At 41.7% G+C, this 16277-nt stretch overlaps 2 protein-coding genes across 3 annotated transcripts; both read right to left on the bottom strand.

Annotated features, from left to right (window-relative positions):
• Positions 1 to 787: 787 nt before the first annotated feature.
• On the bottom strand, positions 788 to 4311 carry cd4-2.2 (CD4-2 molecule, tandem duplicate 2). Its single transcript, XM_070551100.1, has 9 exons — positions 4197 to 4311; positions 3173 to 3214; positions 2823 to 2984; positions 2596 to 2736; positions 1773 to 2006; positions 1604 to 1699; positions 1377 to 1528; positions 1225 to 1292; positions 788 to 1013 (listed from the first exon to the last, which is right to left on the bottom strand). The coding sequence occupies exons 2-9, from the start codon at positions 3198 to 3200 to the stop codon at positions 929 to 931; spliced, it is 966 nt and encodes a 321-aa protein (XP_070407201.1). The 5' UTR covers positions 3201 to 3214; positions 4197 to 4311; the 3' UTR covers positions 788 to 928.
• A 260-nt stretch (positions 4312 to 4571) lies between these two features.
• Positions 4572 to 15644, bottom strand: usp5 (ubiquitin specific peptidase 5 (isopeptidase T)). Of its 2 annotated transcripts, none has more exons than XM_015950246.3 (20): positions 15399 to 15644; positions 14732 to 14860; positions 14580 to 14646; positions 14133 to 14260; positions 13562 to 13707; positions 13241 to 13425; positions 13022 to 13116; positions 10410 to 10603; positions 10185 to 10256; positions 8341 to 8428; positions 8121 to 8246; positions 7889 to 8042; positions 7645 to 7807; positions 7477 to 7565; positions 7161 to 7346; positions 6797 to 6940; positions 6569 to 6711; positions 6296 to 6446; positions 6086 to 6170; positions 4572 to 5415 (listed from the first exon to the last, which is right to left on the bottom strand). In XM_015950246.3, the coding sequence occupies exons 1-20, from the start codon at positions 15504 to 15506 to the stop codon at positions 5322 to 5324; spliced, it is 2547 nt and encodes an 848-aa protein (XP_015805732.1). In that variant the 5' UTR covers positions 15507 to 15644; the 3' UTR covers positions 4572 to 5321. The 2 variants fall into 2 exon arrangements, with proteins under 2 accessions (XP_015805732.1, XP_015805733.1); XM_015950247.3 differs by having other exon boundaries at positions 7218 to 7346.
• Positions 15645 to 16277: the final 633 nt, after the last annotated feature.

Below are 16277 nucleotides of genomic sequence, written 5' to 3'. Positions count from 1 at the left end.
TAATAATACATTTTATTTGTAATGTGCTTTACATTTCACTGAAATCTCAACGTGCTAATGATTTTATGATTATTTGTGCAAGTAGTAACCAGCTGTTGAACTTCCAATGGACTTTAGCAGGAGTATCCTGGTATTTCTGTCCAAGTCATTTTGTGCAAAACTGACAGGAACGTAAAGGTTTTATTCGTATAGACAACTGGTAAATATTGGGATCGGGGGTGTTTCAAGACTGTTGAAAGTAAGGGTTGATTGGTCAGAAGTTTTAAAAATAGCAAATAAATCTAACTTTTGAATAGTTTGCTAGTTTTTAGAATTGTAGCCAATTAACTTTTGCTAACCCCACTGGGAGACTTAACTCAAACAAGATTTAGATCAGATTTAAGAATATTTACCTTGTTACAAAAGTGATGATTTTACAGACAATAAACCAAAAAATATGATAACACATCTAAAAAATACGATTTTTTACCTTCTTGAAAACCAGTTTTCGCAGCGTACAGACATTTTAAATAAAATTTAACCTGTGCAATTTCATCCCTGTGATGGAGGCTTAATGCAAAACCTAATTGGAAGAGGAAAAACAGATGGAATTTGATGCAAATCTTTACTATTTTTATTTACGGTTAAAATAAATGATGGCAAAGTCTGAGCAAAAATCAAACAATCGCTAAGTGGCTGGAACTGAAACAGATTTGGAGAATCAGACTCAAGACAACAAACAGGAAAAGGAAACTAAATCTGATGTGACGACAGCATTTGATAAAAAAAAGCTCAAAGTGCCGTTAGCATTACATTTGATTAGATATGCTCATCCAGAACATTTAATAGCTCATTTACATTCAAGCCACTCTCACTCTGCTGTTCTCTCCCTCTCTCTATCTTCCTCGCCATCTCTCCATTCCTCTTTCACCATTCCTCCTCTTTCATGTCACTCCATCAGCAGGGGTCGGAGCGGCTGGGCTGACGGCTTCTCTCTCCGGCGTCCTAGCTGCGGTTGTGCTGCAGCTGTTTGGCTGTGATAAAAGCAAAGAGGAGAAGTTTTCACGCTAATTACAACACAATAATGAAGTGCTTGGTAAAAGGCTCCGAGAAGACCAAGGTCAAACAGTCATCCGTGCAAACGGAGCTGAATCTATTAGAGAGCATCTGTGAAGAGAGAGGAGATTACTGGAGAGGGGGTGTAAAGGGGTTTTTAATAGATGGAGGCGTGTTAAGAACATTTACCGCTCACACTGGCAGTACTTCTTGGTTCTCGGCGGCAATTTGGCGTCCCTCATCTTCAGAAGTTTCCTCTATAAAAAGCCGGCAAAAAGACTCAATGTCACTTTTATATTTTATCCAGAACCAGTTTTTCCTGATTGATTTTCCTCGATTACCTTCCGCCTCCTGATTCTCCTCATCATGACAATGACAACAATGATCAGGATGATCACAACCAGGCTGCCAACTCCTACTGCAACCCAAACCCACCAGATCAGACCCAGCAGCGTCATCCCGCCGGATGGAGGCTGGTGGTTAGTGCTGCCAGCTGGGGCAAAGGCAAGATCATAACGAGTCAAGTGACGAATCAGGTGTAAGAAAATGTGGAACAAACGACACGCACAGTCTTTGCAACGTGATGAACAATCATCTTCGGATGGTTTGGGAATGTTGGTATTACCATGGTTTGGAACTGGTAAAGTCAGTTTAGGATCAGCCTCTGGAAGAAGAAAAAAATGCTTTTGTTGGGACAAAAACATTAAAAGTTTAACTCTTGACTAGAAATATTCTACCTTTCACAGAGATCATCAGAGTTTTGCTGAAATTTTCAGCACCGTTGGTCACATGACACTGCCAAGGCCCTCCATGTGAGGCTTCCACAGGGCTGAGCTGAACTTTTGGGGAATTCTCAAACAAACCACCTGGCTTTTCCCACTTGACTGTGGACTTTTGGTCTGACTCTGTGACCCGACACTCCAGAGACGCTTCAGCGCCCGTTGAGAGGTCGCTGGAGGGATTAACCGAGACTGACAAAGAGTGAGATATCAGACATGGAGAAAATACAGAAATAATCACAAACACAAGAGTGCAAATGATTCAGACTGCATCTGTAGACACATAACAACCCGTGAAATAAATAATGCCAAAAATAAACTAAATCATTTTAAATCTAAAGTCTCAGCAACAGTGGTGCCCTGAGGGCAGATCCATCCATAGACAGGATTTTAAACAATAACAAAGGAGTGGTACACTAAAAAAACACATTTTTATGATTATTTCTGATTATAATCAGTTTTTCATGCAAGTTGAACGTGAAAATTGAAACTCTACGATTAAAAAAGATTGATAGATTGTCAGTTAAGTGCCCAAAAAACAGCAGAAAACATCTCGACTAGTATAAGCTAACCATTAGCATTAGCAAATTCACCACACAGCAGAACTCCTCCATGCTTGTGATATTTGTGGAGATTAAACATCCACGTTGCAGAGAAAACTGAGTCAGTGGTTGATCTTCATAATGAAGATCAAAAATGGAAAAAGTATGCTGCTTTGGAGAATACTAGAGAACCAGTCCTCATGTGGCCTACATTACTCCATCCAGAGTCTGAGACTCACCTGAGACCACAATAAGTGTGTGCTCATAAGTTGCACCATCTGCTATACAGGTGAAGCGTCCAGCATCCATTTCTTTTACTGGACGGATTTGCAGATTTTTGTCTTGTATTATCCTTGACCTTTCTAAAATGTTACTTTTCCCTAATGCAGAGGAGAAACACAGTAATGTATTATACAGTGATATAAGGAAAATAACAGTGATTTATTTCAAACACTTTTGAATTTACCTTTAATGGATCGACCTGTTTTAACATCAACCTTGCAAATCTGTTCAGAACCATGATTCCACTGCACGTCTGTTATGGTCTTGCGGTTTCCACACTCGAGTGCCTTTTTCATCCCAACTTCTGCGATGAAGACCTTTCCTGCAGCAGCGAGAGCACCCAGCACTAGAGAGAGAGGGCCACATTTATTAAACTTTCCTTATTTATAAGGTAGAATCATGTAATAAACACATCTAATGCTTAATTACAACCCTAACGCTTTACATTTTTATAGTTTAAAAACAGAAATCACACTTATTTTATAGCATTAAAACATAAAACTCTTTAAAAATATATTTTTTTGATTTACTCACCAACTCCAAACCAGATAATTGTCTTCATTCTGAGTTTTGAACCTGAAAGTAAAAAAAAAAAAATAACACAAATGGAATTTTTACTGAAGTAAACCATAAAGGAGCATCAGTGCAGCACGGTGTGGAGATGAACTTCCATTTTATCATCACGGCGTCTGAGAGAAAGAGCGCTTTACCCAAAAACATGAGATCCCTAACCACCAAGCTCCTCTCTGCTTCCTGCTTTTCTCTCTTTAATGAGTTAAAACAGATAAAGATTGCTACGTTTTGATGTAAACACTTGTAGAAATGAGAAAATGTTAGATTTGGAAAAATAAATGAACAAATGTTTATTTAAATACTCAGTCGATGATGCATTTTAGGACGCTTCCAGTCGTGATGCTGCAACTTCATCAGATCGTTCATCAAAAATTCATTTACAGTAAAAGAATTGAGTTTTTCTACCAATGAAGAAAGTTTATCTTAAAAATAGTCAAACAAATCTTACATACGCATTTATTTAGATATTCAAGTTTGTTTTTTATTGGTTGACTTTCAGACAGCTGAAATTAAAACATAATTTCTATATTTTATCACTTCAAAAGTCCCCAATTTTGGATTTCGTGTCATATAACTACATCAGTTAGTAACAGATTACTTAATACATGGATGAGAATGATGTTTTGTAGTTTTGGAGCCTTTTCTGTCATCTTGTGTTGCAAATAACATAAGAAAACGTTCAAATTCACCTTTTAATAAACTAAATTCAAACCTTAAGTGTTGACGCACCAAAAAATTTAACAAAAATCTAAATTTAGCAAGTTTCTTTTTTTGTATTGGTTTAAATGCACTTTTATTTGGTTCACTACAATTTAAATAATCTAAAAAAAAAAAAATTCACCAAACAGTAACCTTAACATGTTTTTAAACGCTTCGTATTAAAATTGTGGGTTGAACTCAACAACATCAGATTTGGAGGCAATATCGAAACCAGTTTCAGCTTGCATGTAAATCTGAATTTTAGCCATTTAGATGGAGAGCTTACCGTATTTTCCAGTCGATAGGGTCACTTTTGTGCCGCTGCTGAGGGTCAAAACCTTTTCAGAGCTTCGGAGTGCTTCATGCCATCGAAAAACAAGCCTGTAAGGATGTTAAACGCGTCGAAGGCGGAAGAGTGTTGAAGACAAACCAGCACTTTGGAAAGTTGTAGGCCAATGTGGGTTTGCTGCTGCTGCTTTTTTTTTTTTTGCAGCAGCAGCAGCAGCAGAGGCCTGGCATTCCGTATGCTGCTCTTACACTCACATCAAGGAAGTTGTGTGTTTTTAAGCTAACAAAACAGGTAAACATGCTCCGACTAGTCACTTTATTATAAACCAGAAATCGTAACGATGCAGGAAAAAGCATTACGTGAACTCCACAATTCATTTTGACAGAGAAATCTTTATTTATCACAGCAGAAGTAACAAAGCACTTGTCTTTAAAATTAAAATAAAACACGAGTCACCCGGGTATCACCCCCACCAAACTTGAGGAAAACATGTGGATTCGGTGTTTTTCCTGATAAACTTTGAAGTTTTCGCTTTTTTCTCTTCTTTCTAACGGTGGGTTGTTATATCTCTGCACTCGGACCGGTACAGGATGCTGTGTTTGGGTTACGTGGTGACACGAAGCTGCAGATATCAAGTAAAACAAGAGGGGCCTGACCACAGCACTCCTAAACACATTAGGGCAGTGACTACTGATGGCAGTGGAAACAGATCAATAGTCAGGGGTCAATTAGCATCAACAGTTGCGTAAACTTACCAATTATGGGTAAAAAAAAAAAAACAACCTATAACGCTGCCATCTTAGTCCCTCAGATGTTTGGAGGATGTTCCCTGAAGCTGACTTTTCTAATTCTCTGAATATATTTCGGATTACAGCCCGTGTTACATGCTTCAGTAGCTCTCAGATAGTCGGCGGGTAGACTCTGAGCCTGTGGTTTGCGATCAGTAAATCAAAAAGAAACAGCAGAACCCCCCAAACACCTTTATCTGTACATTTACACCAATTTATTTAACTGTGTATAGGCAATCGGAGAGGTTTATTTACATGTTTGTCAGTTGAGAAGCAGGCCAGGGCGTTAAAGAGCTTGCTGTAGCGTGTTTGAAGGCATCACCTCCTCCTCGTCTCATTCGGCCACTCTACGATAGAAGTAAAGATATCCCAGGTCTTTGGGAGGCTTCTCTGAAGCGCAAACCTTCTGATCGTTGAAGATGACCCATCTATGAATAAAAGAGAGACACGACGCAGCTTAACACACAAAATCATTCTTTTTACATGAATATTGTTTATTTGGGTACATAAAATGTCTAAAACGTCTATATTCATATGTGATGTTCAGAACATAAAGCAGCTCGAGAGGTGGGGCTATGGCGCCCCCTGCTGGGACGCTTTAACAATAACATTTTTACTTATTGGCTTGCATTTCCTTGTTTCTATTGGGTAAATTAACCATGTAATACATTAAATAAGCATTTTTTTCTTTTGGCTTTTTGTTTCACTTAAAAAATAAACTAATGTGATTCAAATGAAATGTTCAGGGCTCTGTCACTTAAAAAAATAAATAAATAAAGAACCTGGAGTGGGCCACGCCCACCCATCGCACATTCGGGTTGCTTTAATCTGAAAAGCTCTAATATCCAGGAAAGGCTCAGATTAGAGCCACTGCTCCTCCAGCAGCGGCTCTAGATTGCACGTGAGAGGTGGTTCTACGTTAATTTCCTTGTTTGTGACATCACAAACGGGGATTTTTTTGAAACGGCTCGTTTCAGGCACATAATTCCTAAAAACCAAAGACTGATCGAAAACGGATGGGCAGGTTTTTCACATCAGGTGTTTTTATAGAGGCAGTAGAGACCCACATGGCAGAAGCAACGTGTGAGAAACACTTACTGCTGGTCCTTCTTGATGTGACAGACGTAGTGGCCACACATGGTGCTCGTCCCCATGTGGCTGATGAATGCAAAAAGCTCGTATTCTGGATAAAGATGACCACCAGAGTTACTTTGAACCAGAACCACTAGAAACAAACGTTTGTCTAATAGAGATGTATGGTTCTCATTCACAGCCAGACTGAGTAGAGCCTATAACTTCTGAACTCACTGCCTGGTCCGTCCCGGACACGAGGTCCAGGTGGAGGATCCCTGCCACCTTCGCTCTCTGCAGCTGAGCGACCACCTTCAGACACGTCCATGGACTCCAGATCATCCATGTGAGAAAAGATCCAGTCCACTGCACGGTCCAGGATGTTACTCTGTGACAAAGACAAAACAAAAGTTCATATCGGAAACTTTTCTCCCCATTCAACCACGGCCGCTCCTTTTAACATAGAATACGGCGTTTATGAGTGACGGAGTAATAAAGTTCGACTCTAACTGTTGCTCGGAGAGCTTTGGTGGCCTGATCTCGACTGAAGCCCATTGAGACGATTGTTGCCAGGTGCTCCTCAGACAGACTCTCGGTGGGAGTGGTCCCGGGTCCAGTGCTGCTGCCGGGCAACACCAGGGGGGCTGAGAAGTCTGCGGACAATCAGAAGATGCAACCATAAAGACACAGGAACGCTCAGTTGGAGTACTGCCTGGTAAATCCTGACTTTCCACACACCCGGATCATCCATGTGGCTCATGATCCAGTTCATGGCAGCATCAATTCCAGTGTTTCCAGTGTAATACACCGCTTTCCTGCAGGCCTCTAGTGGGAATCCCATTTCACACAACTGGGACACAGTCGAGTCGTCGAGGACTGGAGCTGAATGACGTAAAACAGATGAATTACTAGGATGTAAAACAGATTTTTAACTGGTGCTACATTAATATACGGCTTCTAAACTTCAATATCAAATTGTGTCACATCATGAAGAGAACCAAAAAGGCAACGGACGGACTCGTGAAAACAGAAAAAAGGAACAGAAGGAGACGAATGTGGACAAACGCGTCAGAGAAGGAGCAGAAAAGACAGACAGACTGACACAGCAGTGGGGAGTAGAGCGAGTCGTCCTCCTCGTTGCCAGGGAAACCCAGGATACCTTTAACCTCCGTATCTGGGGTCATGAGTGGGGGCGGGGCCACCTCTGGTAAAAGCTCCTCCCCTGGCTGCTGACCGGTTGCGCGCAGAGCACTCAGATCTAGAGTATCGGGAACGTCGATGCTCACATCTGTCAAGAAGAAATAAAACCAATCAGCATTTCAGTCTTCCAATTTCAACCAAACATATCCATCTTTGTCATTTTCTTTAAGCGGTGGGCAACATTCCGACACAAATCACAAAAAGACATCACTGCTCACCCAGTTTTTTAGGCACCCAGTCAAGGCCAAAGGTGAACTTCTTAATCTGGATTACCAGGTGGTTGGGGAACGAGGCAAAGCGGGTTGTTCTGACAAACGAGATCAACGGGATCAGGAAACACGTTCTAAAACCTGTTTCAGTCGGAGTGAGGCTATCACTCGGCTCACTTGGTAGCAGAAGTCTTGGCTTGCACCGCCGAGCTCCAGAAGTCGGTGAGTATTTCCGGTTCGCTGAGAGCCGCCATGCAGGCGGAGAACGGGATCTGTGCACGCACCGTTGGTGCTAATAGGTCACCCTCCTCCCGACGGCGCTCCGCCTCCTGAAGCTCCTCTGTTATTTAGGTTTTCAAAAAATCATTAAAATGATAAACAAACAACAAGCTTCAGGATTAAAGGCCCATCAGCTCCACACCTGTATTGGTGGCCTGATCCATGGGCACAGGCAGCTGCACGATGTAGTCCACCCGCTGTGTGTACTTGGCTTTTTGCGACTGCTGACAAACGATCTTCTCCTCCACCAGAAACCTGAAAGCTTCAGATGGATTGGACCCAGAGCGACAGTTCCTCTGTAGGGAAAAGAAAAGCATGCTAGTTTAAAGAGAAGCCAGCTGAGGACTAACCAGAGAAAACACATGCAGCTTTACCTCCACCATGTTTATGAAGTGCAATAGAAACTCCTGAGCATCCTGTTGTCGGTTGGTGGAAAACTCAGGGTGGCCTCGGCCAACGAGTGCTTTAAACATTTGCGGTGCTATTCCGATTTGGTCTCCCTGCAGCAAAAGCATCAACGGGGAGAGCTAGCATTAGTTCAGTCTGAGAGGGAACGAGCAGCTTTGGGTTTCTCTTCCACCGCCTACTTCCTACCCTGGGTTCAGAGGCACCGTTTTCATCGCCGGGGTCCGGTGCTGGTTTGGAGTACTCTCCCGACAGCAGACCATAACCCAGTTTGGCTCTGGAGAACAAACAAACAAAGCTAGCATCAACGAACAGCCAGGAAACCTCATAAAGGAGGTTTTGAGTAGAAGCCTTAATGAGGCTTTGCTTGTGCCAAATACAGTGAAAGCGAACTCCCGAGGGATAGTTTGTCTGTAGAGAATTTAAAAAGGCTTGTCAATAATGCAACAAAGCAGAAATAGTTTAAAATAATACAGCATAAAGCTGCATCCCAGAGTAATTCAGCAGAAACAAACAAATAACGTTTCTAGTAAATCATGTTAGAAATTGTAGCTTCAAGGCTCAAATAATCTGATAGAAAGAGAAACCAATCCAAATGTATGTTTAATTAGAAGCCCGTTACTCTTTAAAGGTGTGGCACACTTGTTTAATCAACACATTAGCAGTTGTCTGCAGTAGGAATTAATGCCTCGTAAGTCGTACACGGGCAGGGGGCTAAAAACACCGGAGCACCATTTCCAGAAACTAGCAGTGATCCACATCACAGCTGAGCTTCAGACAGCAGGGTTTAGTCTTATTTCCTGATAAATCTCTTCTCTGATTGGCTAACAGCAACGTAACTATACCATTCACTTGCAACGTTGATGTTTTATCTCCACAAATAACACAAACCTGGAGGAGTTCTGCTGTGTGGTGGATTCGCTAATGCTAATGGTTAGCTTCTACTAGCTAAGACGTTCTCTGCGGTTTCCTGGACGCTAAACCAACAACAGCCTTCCCCGTTGTAAGCCAAGATGGGCGAGTTCACGAATGTTAAAGTGACAGGGTGACGTAAATCTGTCAGGATTTTCTAATCCTAGAGTTTCACCGTCTGTTTTCTATCAGAAGCTAATGCAGGAGGTAGGTGTAGGAGACTATTTTCATGTTCAGCCTGCATAAAAATCTCAAGAGTGACCCGTTAGAATCAGAAACAATCAAAAAAAATTTTTTTCAGTGTTCCACACCTTTAAATGATCAGCATAAACTGCATTCACCTCCCAGGGCAGCGCAAATATTTAGTCGTTTTTTTTTTATATTCAAGAAAAAATGTTTGGTACCTGAAACTTCCATAAATAAAGAAACATTTTATCTGATGGCACCATCTAGTGGCTGACAAGCATATCACACAAAAAATCTGTTGCTCTGTTTAAGATGGCGACTTCACGTGTCTTTTTATAAATGTGCTTCTGTAGCAGACAAACAGAGCTAAAACACGCAGTTTTACGAGTGTTATCCTCATGTCATGTTGTGTTCTCATATATTTATATTTTAGAGACTTTCTTGACCGTGAAAAGTTAATTAACTCTGCATCAGCCGAGGTATTCCTTAAATTTGAAGCAAGTAAGCGGTAGTCTAACGTTATTAGCTAGTTCTGGTCGGCGCTCGGTTTCCTATTGCACGGGGCTATGCGGGGCAGGGGCGTGCTTAGCAAAAAACAACAACAAAAGGACGTATCGCTTACATTTTACCACAGTACATGATGAGATAATCGCTTTTACAGGATTTCTGAAAAATCCTTCATCATTTCTGAAAGGGGAAAACTCCGGAAAGCAGCTTTAACAAGCCACAGTAGAAGCAGACGTTTCTTCCTCTGAAAAATAACCTCTACGTTTCTAGAGATAAACATTGAAAGCTGAAAAATCCCACCTGAAACGTTTTAAACTTTCATTTAATTTTCTAAAAGCCGGTAGACGGTGTGTGGAGACCTCATGCACCGCTCTCTCAGGCATCTTGTGGTGAACTCAGAGCTTTGTTTGCATAACGAGGAAACTCACACTTGAGTTTTGAAGTCCTGGGTCGGGTCGCTCGGCGCATCGTTGATGATCTTGTCAAAGTTAGACACGTACCTGCGAGAACAGAAGTGTGTGAAACACTTGGGTAATCCATCCTGCTTCTACCATCTTTAAGGATTATATGGTAACATTAGTGACACTTCAGAGACAGATTGATGAAAATTGTAAACAAAAACAGCATTTATTTTTTAAAGGTGAGGCACTTACTTGCTCTGGAAGTCTGGAATGGTGAAGAGCACTTGCATGACGGAGTTGAGGTAGCAGCTGTTCCCCAGATTCCTCATCCCAGTCAGGCCGGGGCCAAACAGGGGCTTCAGGGTGGTACCCGACTCCTGGATCACCTCCCACTCCCCCACACGCTGGTTTACAGCAATCTCCAGCTCTGTCATTGTCCTCTCCGTCTGAGAGCAGAGAGTTGAAGACATAAAAACACCAGAGGAAGTGGACCGAGTCCTGATATATGAAGGAGCAGCAGAACTAGTCCGGCTGAAGGGTAATGGCTGCAGACAGATGAACAAGGACTCATTACAGCGCTGAGTGCTGCAATCTGCCGTCTGTTTTATTTCTGACACCCTGTCTGCGAGCGTGTGCACAAATACATTAGCACAACACACCACATTAGAGAACAGCGAGGGGTATGCTGATCTTAGAAAAACAGACATCTGTGTAATAAAAGCTCTGCACAGAAGCAGCAGCTGGCCAGGAGTCAGGAAACATGCAGGTGTTCGGAAAAGAGAGGCCCGTCTGTGTAATGCAAACATTCAGGGAAGCAGAGAATTCTTTAAATTTTACAAAAACAACCAAAGAAATCAACTTGAACTAAATCCTCTCTGCTTTCAGAAAAGAGACTAGAATCTGCGGAACAACAGAAAATGATTACAGTGAAAAAAGCAACAGAAAAGTTTCATTTCCATCAGCGGACTGGCAACTGATTTAAAAAGTTTATTCCAATGGAGGATTTCCTCATAATAAAGGAGACAAACATTGACGAGTGTGTCTATTGGTGGTAGAAGTTAAAGCCATTAAAAGATAAAATCAAAGCATGCTCATTTTCTAATTTATCATCCATGCAAACTAATAAAACTGGTCACATTTGTCGGTAACCTTTACAGAATTTCCTCTAGGAATGTTTTAAACTGTGATGTTTTAGTAACAGAATTGGGAATTGGTTTAGAGTATTTAGATAAATTTACCTTGAAGATATTGAAGAAAATCACTTTATTTAAATGAAAATCTGATTAAAAATTGTTAGATTGTGTGAAATATGTAAAAAAAAAAGTGTTGTGTCTTGTTGATTTAGTTCAGTAACACAACTGAGAATCGATTGAGTCATTTAACTCATTAACTGCAAATGACGACTTAAGTCGTCATTTGCACTTTGTTACGGTGTGGGCGTCGGACGAGCCCCCGCACCGTCAGAACAAAAATCTCCGCTCTAAAGCCGATCTTCATCCGCATATGTCACACGTCACGTGATCAGGAAGCAGAACATCCATGTGTTGGGAGATCACTTTGGGCCGCTGCTGTAAAAAAGTGAGGCACGAACTGGAAAAGCTTCTACAGATCACAATTCAACAACGGATTACAAAAGAACGGATAACGCTCAAAACTCGCAGATTCTTCCAGATGTAAGAGGTGAGTCTCCGCTTTGTTTTGGTTGTTTTGGCGTTGACGTCATCCTAGCGCGCAACGTTCTGTGACTCTTAAAAAAAAACTGTAAAAATGCTGCATCGAAGGGCTTTTCTGATCAGGAAACGGCTGGCAGTGAATGAGTTAATCAGTTAATCTGGAAGCTTTTGATTTTTTTACCTCTTTTTTGGAATGACTAGAAATTTGTTGACGGCCCCCAGGCGACCCACTGCTCTCGTGCACGAGTCCTCGAAACACAGCTAACCGAAGTCCAACTAACTTCACCGCGGTGACGTTATGATCACTCTGTGTTAACATTAGGCTTGTTTTCACTAAAAATGCATTTAACTTAACCTTCCTTACACCGGGGACACACCAGCCGCCGAAGCGCCGCGAAATTGGGGCCGCCTTCATTCGGCGCCCTTGTTATCCTATTCTATAGACCACATGGGCCGCCGAAGCGCCACGCACCGGTGCTCTAGCTCGTGCCGTGCAGCGATCGTTTCGGCGTCTGCTCTATTTTTTTCGCGAGCCGCGGGTGAACCGCGTCAATTCTGGCAGGAAGTCAAACCTAGACATAAGAGGCAGGCCGGTAAATTTAACAAAATAAAGCATTTCAAAATACAATTCCACGATAGTCAAATGTGTTCGTAAACAGACACTGCATAAAAACCACACACACACACACACACACACAGCGAACTTGTGTGTTTGACCACGTGAAGGGGGTGTGGTTTTGGGTGTCTTTCAACCGGATGGAGCAAACAGGACAGAGAGGCAGAAAGTCGTAGGACAGCTATTAACAACTGGTTCACACCATAGGTTCACACACACATACACACACAAACAGCAAGGGGGAGGGGGGTGTAGAGGAAAAGAGCAGAGAAAAGGCAGAGAGGAAATGGAGGACACCAAGTGGTTAAAAGAAAAACTACGAGGCGTGCCTCGACCGGAGCAGAGGAGCAGAGAAAGAAGCGTCAGGTCTGAACTGAGGAGCAGTGGCCGAATTTCGTGAGCGCTTCGCCTCCCGGCGCTTCGGCGACCGGTGTGTCCCCGGCGTCAGGTACCTTTTCTCTCCCTCTACTTCGAACTGTCGTCTCTAGTTTCCCTTCACTCCTGAGAGTAGCGCTCTGCAGCTTCGCAGCGGTGTCGGTTTTTCTAAATAAAATACATTTTAACACAAGTCTCACCTTCTCCATAGTCATCATGTCAATGCCAAAGTGACTTAGGTGCTCCGGTAACTTGGAATCCAGCACCATGTCATCCTCATCATAGGAATACACATCTGGACATAAGAAAACAGGCAGCAGATGAAAACCAGCAGTGGACGGATGAAAACATAAACTCGATCAATTCAGCAAAAAACACCAAAAATACTCAAATTACAGCTTAAAAAGGTTTCTGCTCACCAGCACCATCTGGAGTGATGGTACCAAGTTTGACAGCGAGGGGGTAACCGGTCTCCTGGTAGTGGAGAAGAGCGTGGTTGTTGCCCCCAGAGCCGTCAAAATACCTGCGACCGCAAAGGACTTTCCCATCCGTCAGGTTCATCCACAGATTTTCCTGAAGGTCACAGACTTCACAACGCCAGCCGCTACAAAGAAAAGCAAAACCTTCAGATGCATGGGTTCTAAAATATACATTTCACTTTTTCTTTTCACGTTCTGGATGGTGATCCATCGTCTGATGAAAAGCAACTGAGAACAAGATCCAGACAGCTTTGACTTCACCTGGGAGGGATCTTGAGTCCATTGTCCAGCTGTTTAAGGTCGGCGGCATGCTTCGACTCGTGTCTCACTTCTCCGTCCCACTGCTGGACTTGTAAGGCATGAGACACGGAGTCGGCGGTCATGATACCCGTCATTGACAGAGACACCTAGATTTACACAACAAGACATGTTTATGTTTATTTATTTGGCAGACGCTTTTATCCAAAGCGACTTACAGTTTATAACCTATAGGGCATGTTGTGATCTGTGGGGGAAACCGGAGAACCCGGAGGAAACCCACGCATGCATGGGGAGAACACGCAACTCCACGCAGAAAGGCTGCAGCCGAGTTTCGAACCTGCAACCTTCGTGCTGCGAGGCAACAGTGCTAACCACTGCGCCACCATGCAAGCCATAAATGAGAACTCCTTTATTTAAACTAATTTCTTATTAAAAAATTATTGATAGTGCAGCACAAAATTTAATGTTTTAAGGAATGAATCAGCCAGATTGCAATTAGAGGGATTTGTTTCATTTTATTTAAACATCCCATGATTTTATTTGATACAAAATTAATTTTTTGATGACTCACCCGCTCTCTGACAACATCAGTCATTGTAGCAAGATCCTCTGAAGTCACTTCCTGTCTGTCTGGTAAAATGACCACCTTTACATCCTCCTCATACTGATCTTGTTCAACATCAAAGCCTCCTTCAATCCCTAGGGCAGAAGAAAAACAGCAAAGACAGAAGACATGTAACGATGACCGTAAAATGCCTTCAGTACATTTTACTATTAAAAAATCCCAATGATGAAATTTTAGTGAATTAAAGTGGGACCTATGTTTTGCACAAACAAGAATGATTAAAAAAAACATAAAATATTCTGCATATAAAAGATAAATGACAAAAAGAGGATTGATTGATTTGATATCCAAAAAACTACAAGAAAAACTAAATTTGAGTTTTTTTTTTAAACTATCACAGCAATCACAGGTTTACTTTAAAGCCGATTCAAATAATTTAGCATGACGTCTTACCTATTGCCAGCCTAGTGGGCTTTTTCTTAGGTGGGTGTCCAGAGCCAGAGTTGTTGTCATCTTCCTTCTGTAAGCATAATGATAGAACATGATTTTAAAAATGGAACATTTTTCAAATTTTTTACATTATTCATACGGTTTCAAGGGTCTACCTTGGCCTTACGAGTCCGGGTTATGTGCAGGTAAGCCCTATGGCCAGTCCGAGCATGGTGTCTGTCAACGTACTGACTACCAAAGCCCAGAAAGCTGTTCATGCACACGTACAGGCCTCCATCACTCTCCTGAAAAACAGAAACTAATGTTTACTGTTGCACAACCTCCTAGATCTCTCACCACCTGTCCACAACACAAAAAAGTTGGAACCAATCAGTGCATCTCAGTGACAAAGCATCAGTGGATGTAACCTGGGCAACTTAGTTAGCTTAGTTAGCATTGTAGAACAAGGTAACTAACGTTAATTTATTGATTTCTATGTTCACAAGTATAACACCAAAGGTTTATAGCACTAAGATCATTTTTATGACAACTTCTCCAAAAATTCGGCTATAGTTGTAGCCACATAACATTTGTTATCTTGCTTTCTGGTTTGACAGTTAAACCAGCAGAGATAGCTAAAAGCTACGTTTCCATTACAATGCATTATTAGCTTAGCTTGACGCTAGCTTGCCAGTTAGCTGAGAGAACATGTAGTAAAGCAGTTCGTTAAAGAGGAGTAAAAAAATTGTAGGTCAGACTAAATTTCATGAGACGAATACAATGAGAAAATAGCTCTGCTCTTCCGGTGAGTTATTAGTGTGATTTATAAAAGAAACGGCTCACCGGCGAAGCAAATGACAGGGCGCATTCATCTTTGTGAACACGGTCCCCCGGCTTCGGAACACGAATTGTGGACAAAACCGACATCAAAACCTCACCAACATCCGTCATGGTGAATTATCTAATTGTGTTATTCAATGAGGAGCCTTGTTCTTCTAGGTTTGGCCACCCAGCTTTTAGATTACCCGTCCGTTGTTTAGCCTGCCTGCTACTGTCTGTTTGCCTGAATGAATCATGAGAGGCTGCCTTGTGTTGGAGGAAGGCCGAGCACGAGACCTTTAAGGAAAGCCAAACTTTCATATAACAGTCCTAAAGCCACTTAAATCCATATAGTTTTCTAAAGAAATCTCGTCAAAATAACATTTATATTAACCATAATGCTACCTCAGTCAAAAATACTGCCATGAGTCCTCTTTGGATGTTTAAGATGTTTGACTCAAAAAAATATGATCTAGGTTGTGGAAAAGATAAAACACTGCTTCTGCTCTCAGAAACATGTTGTTAAAAAATAATTTTTAATCTTGATTTTTACAAAAACATGTTACGAATTACCAAATAAGCACGTAAATGGTCACATGTAGTCATCAGGGATTTGAGAGATTTTAATCATCCTAATTGTTCAGTCTCAGTTGAACAGACTTTATTTGACCACAACGTGATTTATCTTAGCTGTCAAACCTTACTTGTAAGAAAACACTTTGACAGACATGCATATTTTGGTATCAAAACAGAAGACAAAATTGTTGTTTGAATATATGCTGCCTCGACCTGCAAACAGTTTCAAACCATTACCGTAATCTACAAAACAAGAGCATCCAGACATATTGTTATTCTAAAAATTCACACTACGTGGACATCTGACAGCACTACACAACTGATTAA

The sequence above is a fragment of the Nothobranchius furzeri genome, chromosome 5 (genome assembly GCF_043380555.1).
Source record: "Nothobranchius furzeri strain GRZ-AD chromosome 5, NfurGRZ-RIMD1, whole genome shotgun sequence".
NCBI lineage: Eukaryota > Metazoa > Chordata > Actinopteri > Cyprinodontiformes > Nothobranchiidae > Nothobranchius > Nothobranchius furzeri.
Note: the sequence above shows the minus strand (reverse complement) of the source record. Positions and strands in the feature narration are given on the sequence as shown.

Coding starts and splice junctions, on each gene's coding strand:
- cd4-2.2 (XM_070551100.1), bottom strand. CDS start 3,200: ATGAAGACAATTATCTGGTTTGGAGTTG. Junction 1,293..1,376: donor GGAGAATCAGGAGGCGGAAG/GTAATCGAGGAA, acceptor GGCTTTTTATAG/AGGAAACTTCTGAAGATGAG. Junction 1,014..1,224: donor AAGTACTGCCAGTGTGAGCG/GTAAATGTTCTT, acceptor CTTTTATCACAG/CCAAACAGCTGCAGCACAAC.
- usp5 (XM_015950246.3), bottom strand. CDS start 15,506: ATGACGGATGTTGGTGAGGTTTTGATGTCGGTTTTGTCCACAATTCGT. Junction 6,712..6,796: donor GAGCCACATGGATGATCCGG/GTGTGTGGAAAG, acceptor GATTGTCCGCAG/ACTTCTCAGCCCCCCTGGTG. Junction 5,416..6,085: donor CACATCAAGAAGGACCAGCA/GTAAGTGTTTCT, acceptor TTTTATTCATAG/ATGGGTCATCTTCAACGATC.